Here is a 5,612-nt window from a genome sequence, read left to right as displayed (position 1 = left end):
ACTATATACTATATATATATATATATATATATATATATATATATATACGCATGCGAGACAGAACTATAGAAACAGTTCAAAATATATACATATATCTGGACATGTCCGAGCAATCCGATTGCAATTACTAATATCTATTAGATAAAGATTGCAATTATTTCGTATAACTATTTTATCTGCCATTTTAACAAAGCAATTTAATAAAACAATATTTTTTTTATATTTAATTAAAACTTGAATTTTCGTCGACAATAGTACAGCAGAAATAATTGCTCGCACATATAATTGAAGTCAACGTTCTCACCTAGATTCTCGGACAGTTTGAACGAGCTTAATCTGCATAATTTCAATCCTCAGCGCAGCACATACGTCTGTATATCTACATGGAACTATGCGTTTGCGCATCGTAAATACTACTCTGAGTGAGTCCGCTAATATCGGCAATTGTTTGCCAAATTGAAATAGTTCAATATGAGACTTCCGGCTTTGAATCTTCCACGATTGTAATCATGCGTGTAGATGTTAATCAAGACTTCTATCAACGATTCCGCTATGTCTGCAATACCTTCACGTCTTGATATTCCCAAGTACGAATGGAGTTCTCAGAACGAGATTTAATCATGTTAATCGACGCTCTAATCAAATTCGTGGAAATGTACATTACGTAACGATTCGTTTTCAATATATTATGTTAATCTCTTATACTATATTTTCCGTTTTATAGACAATTTTAAATATTTCATAATTTTATGAGGTGTTATATATATGTAGAAGTATTATATAAGGACAAAGAACGTATTTACGAGCTAATAGTTATTATACTGGTCATATATGTATATTTCATGGATAATTTTAATGGAATACAGAGCAGTGGCTTTTGCCTAGACATATTAATAAGCTGTTACATATTAATGAATTAAAAGTATGTGTATAATAATAATTAATTTGTTTACGACTTAAATTAATCGATAAATTAGTCGGTAAATTAGTATATTATTATACGCTCAATGTGTATAATTTTAGTGGTAATATTATAGCGTAAGCGGACGATTCCATATTAAAAATCCTTAATTAAAAAATACGAACCACGCATTAGAATCAGTCATACACTCTTCTAAAGATGTTATATTATATGAAAACGAATGGCAAAATGGCAAAATATTTTCTCTCTTTTCAAATTAAATATTTTTAATTTCAATATTTTTACTATCAAACTTTGGTGAATATTACAAATAAGTGCTTATAACTTGATAAATAGATCTCGGTGATCCACGAATAAATCAGTTTTTTCTTTCATATGTACGTTGAAATATAGATGTACGATGCACCGTGTTCGCCATGTTTCCAGGTGCAACAGACAATATTAATCGGTAAAAGAATTGGATTTCGCTGTCTCGCAGTTCGCTAACCTTATTTCGTTTGCTCTTTTTCATTGTGATATATTAAAGTCTAGATGTGAAAAATGTAAGCAGCCTGAATTCAAAACCGGAACTTACTGGATTGAATGGATCGGAATTGAAATTCATTAAAACTGATGTAATATTTTAATAAATTAAATAAGCTTCAGCTGATTAAATTCATAATCGGCATAAGTAATCGTATATTTCTATCTGTTAGAAAAATAAATGTTAGAAGATTTTGCAATCGTTTATTCATATGTGTTAATGTTTGTATAAAAATAATAATTGCATAAGTTTATTAACTTAATAACTTATCGTTATTATATGTTTGTCATTGAGTCGATTGTTTAAAAATAAAAAATATTTACGTCGTAAGAATTTCATATTAAGTCATGAACATTTACATAATGTTTATCCCGCAATATACCTGTATTTCTAGTAAGAATAGCTGCAATAATAGTTGTATTTTTTTATTCGTTTAAAATACTAGCAAATATAAAGCATTTGAGACTAACAATTTTTTTCATGTGTTTTTGCGCTTATATAATGTTATAATTAGAAATAAGTATCAATAAAGTTGCTTTAATATCAGAAACTAAAAAATCAAGAGTTTAATTCTACTAATTATTTACATACATAAAAGGATAATGTATAAAACTTTTTGTTACAGAAATTCTATCAACAGAAATTAAAAAAAAAAGAAATATAATAAAGTAGAAATATAATAAAGTAGTTACACATATCATCCGATAAAATTATACGTAATTGTGTAATTATACACAGCAAAAATGTTACGGTTTCCAAAATCGGAAATAATAATAATTTTCGCCCAATCAATATATAATTTGGTTGTAATAATCGTAAGATGGACATATCTTTACAGTCATAACCGTTAAGATACGCCAATCTTACGGTTATCACAATCGTATTGATATAGTTCTTATATATATAAAAAAATTGATAAGATTTTTGGACTTGGCAAACGTAGCTGTTTTTTTCATGTATAATTAATGTAATGAATAATATAGATAAAACTAGACGTAATATATTATATAACTATAGATACAACTATACATAAGCATATTCTTCACATCAGAAATGCTTACCAGAAAAGTTGTTCCCCTTCAAGTTGTTCAATATCAAGATAGTTTTCCTTGAAACGATTTTTCTAGAAATGATTTCCTTGATTTAAAAATCTTTTATCGAATTCAATATAGTGTACAAACGCATTTGAATATTACTCACCGAGTATTAGTAACACGTGACGACATAAATTAAAATGGAATTATAAAAAAACTCTACATAATGCTATTGATTCGTTCTAGATAGAGTTAGTATAAGAGTGTCTCTTCGATCGAAATCATTCAATATACTGCACTGTGGTAATTCAGTATTAGTAATCCCTGCAGAGGATTAATTAAAATAATATGAATATCTTATTAACAACGTAAGTACGCAATCTCATTCAATCGAGTGCTTTACAGAATACTAATAATTAAATTTATATTTTTATATAAAGGAAAAATGTTATTTCGGGCATATGTGTGTAAACGATATATAAAAAATATTAATTATTTTAATATTAATATTTGTATTAATTTTTATATTTAAATATAAAAATTGATTTTATATTATTTCAAAAGATTATGTCAAAAAACAGAAAAATATAATTTATCGCGTTATTGTATATATAATATTTATCTTGTTTTTCGATTGTAAAATAAAGTTATTATGTTTTTTCGACATACATATAGTATGTATTGTTCCCTTACTTCAAACGTGACACAATTAAAAAAATATTAATTTAAAAATTAATTGAAAAATAGTTTTTTCAGAAAAAGGAAAAAACTATTTTTCAACTTAGTAGATAATTATTGATTAATTAAATGATATAAAAAAAAAAGATATACTCTTAGAAACATAATCAATTGTCATTTTCATCACAATGTTTAAAAAAATCATTCTTTTTTGAGTTTATTGAATTATTTTTTTTATTTAATTTGATATCCTACAAAATTATAACAAATAATTCATTATAATTCATTAAAAGTGGCATAGCTTGAATTATCATCAACAGTTTATATTTATCTTGTGATCAGTTAACTAAATTTAAATTAAAACAACTTCTTCGATCACCTGTCTTGATTTTAAATGTTCTCTATAAAATTTTATAAGACTCCCCTTTTTATTTACAAAGACGACATAACTCAAAATGTATCACTCTTGTAGAAGATATTATTGCCTCTTTGAAGACAAGATTCTTACAAAAAAACATGACACAAGTGCTAGACGGATTGTAAAGTTAAGTTAGTTTACTATTGATAATTAATAGCGTAATCTTTATTTATATGATTAATTCTTAGTAATAATTCAAAAATCACATTTTGTGTCACTTTTGAAGTAAGGAACAATATTATGCTGATATATACTGGTTAGAAGTTAAGTATATATAATTATCAGTCTTCTTGTTCTACTCACAGAATGAGACTAATTACTGCTATCTCCCCAATTACCATTCTATGGATTCTGGTTACAAGTAACCTAACATGCAGCGAAAGGCTATTGATTATTACCCCAACTCCATCCTACAGTCATCAGATAGTATTTCGGGTAATAAGTCTTGCTTTGAATAAGCGAGGACACGAAATAGTAACATTGACTCCTAATATCTTAAACGATACTGGCATAACTAATTATACGGAAATAGATTTCGGTTTTATATACGAAAAAATTGATGATACTGACATGAGTCAGACCCGTTGGAATCTCACACAATTGGCAGGATTGAAAACAAGGTTACTAACATTAGGTCATAATATCGCTGAGGATGCTCTTAGCCATCCAGATCTCGTGAAGTATTATACGAATAGAACTGATATGCAATTTGATGCAGTAATAGCGGAGATGATTATGACCCCTGCAATTTACATGCTAGCGCACAGATTTAATGCACCTTTAATAGGTAAGATTAAATAAAATTATATAATTATTAATTAATGATATTATATTGGGTTGTTCGGAAAGTTCGTGCCGACTAACCTATATAATTTAATAAATGTATACTAAAATTTAAATTTTCTGCGTTTCAATTTTCCTTCAACATATGTTATGAAAAAAAAGAATTGCGAACGATATTATTACAATATATTAGAATAGTAATAACTTATTTCTTGTGATAGTCTGATACATGCTTACTAATATCGTGTTACAAGACGAGACTACACAATATACACGCTGTAAAAATATCGTTACATATTTTCGATGTTTTGGATATAGGAAAGTGTAAGAAAATTGCAAAAAAAGTGAAATAAAGTTGACAATTATTTACTAATTATAAAAGTTTTTATTTAAAAGATATATTGGACTTAAACTACAATAATTAATATAATATATATAATTATAATTTTAAATACATAAATATAAAATCCGATTCGGAATTTGTTCCGCGTGATGGATTAAATAAACAAAAATATTTTGTTTAAAATTACAGTTTATATTAATAATATATTATATATTAATAATATATGAATGTTAATTATTGAAATTTAAAGTCAAATAAATGAAATATATTTTTTAAATAAAGACTTTTCCATATAATTCATAAATAATTGGTTTCATTTAACTTTTCCCTTAGATATTCGCATTTTCATTCTCTCCTAACAGCTATAAACGATGTTACTCAACGAATTTTATAACTATAGGAATCATGTCTATGGACTTACAAAACTGCCATCGTTTCACTCTTGGCAGTCCTGTGCTGCCATCGCATTCCTCGAATTGGGAGCTCGAAAATCTCACAGGATTAAATTTATCATTTTGGAGGCGATTGATAAATTTCATCAATACTTGGTGGAGTATTCATTCATGGTTTAATAATTTCGCAAACAAACAGCAAAAGATTGCCGAAAAGTATTTCGGTAATAATATACCATATATCACTGATGTTGCGAAGAATATGAGTCTCGTCTTGATCAATCAAGAACCGTTACTTGCATACGCGAGACCCGAAATACCTAATATTGTTCACTTCAGCGGGCTGCACATCACAAAGGCACCGCCATCGTTACCAAAAGTAGGACACTTCGTAATATAATTATCGATTAGTATAAAAATTCTATTTCTTATTACTAATTCTCGCGCTTATTTGCAATAAACATTTAAAAATATGTATATATATATATATATATATATATATATATATATATATATACA

General features: G+C 26.9%; 1 protein-coding gene across 1 annotated transcript in view; it reads left to right on the top strand.

The window, feature by feature from the left end:
• The first annotated feature begins 3,881 nt into the window (after window positions 1-3,881).
• Window positions 3,882-5,612, top strand: part of LOC105625600 (UDP-glucuronosyltransferase-like) — a 2,955-nt gene continuing 1,224 nt past the window's right edge. The window contains exons 1-2 of the mRNA XM_012206921.1: window positions 3,882-4,362; window positions 5,102-5,472. Of these exons, the coding sequence (XP_012062311.1) occupies window positions 3,882-4,362; window positions 5,102-5,472 (852 nt within the window). The remainder of the gene's footprint in view (window positions 4,363-5,101; window positions 5,473-5,612) is intronic.

Source organism: Atta cephalotes (assembly GCF_000143395.1).
Source record: "Atta cephalotes unplaced genomic scaffold scaffold00003, whole genome shotgun sequence".
In the NCBI taxonomy this organism is placed as follows: domain Eukaryota; kingdom Metazoa; phylum Arthropoda; class Insecta; order Hymenoptera; family Formicidae; genus Atta; species Atta cephalotes.
The sequence above is the reverse complement of the archived record's forward strand: the minus strand, read 5'-3'. Positions and strand labels throughout refer to the sequence as shown.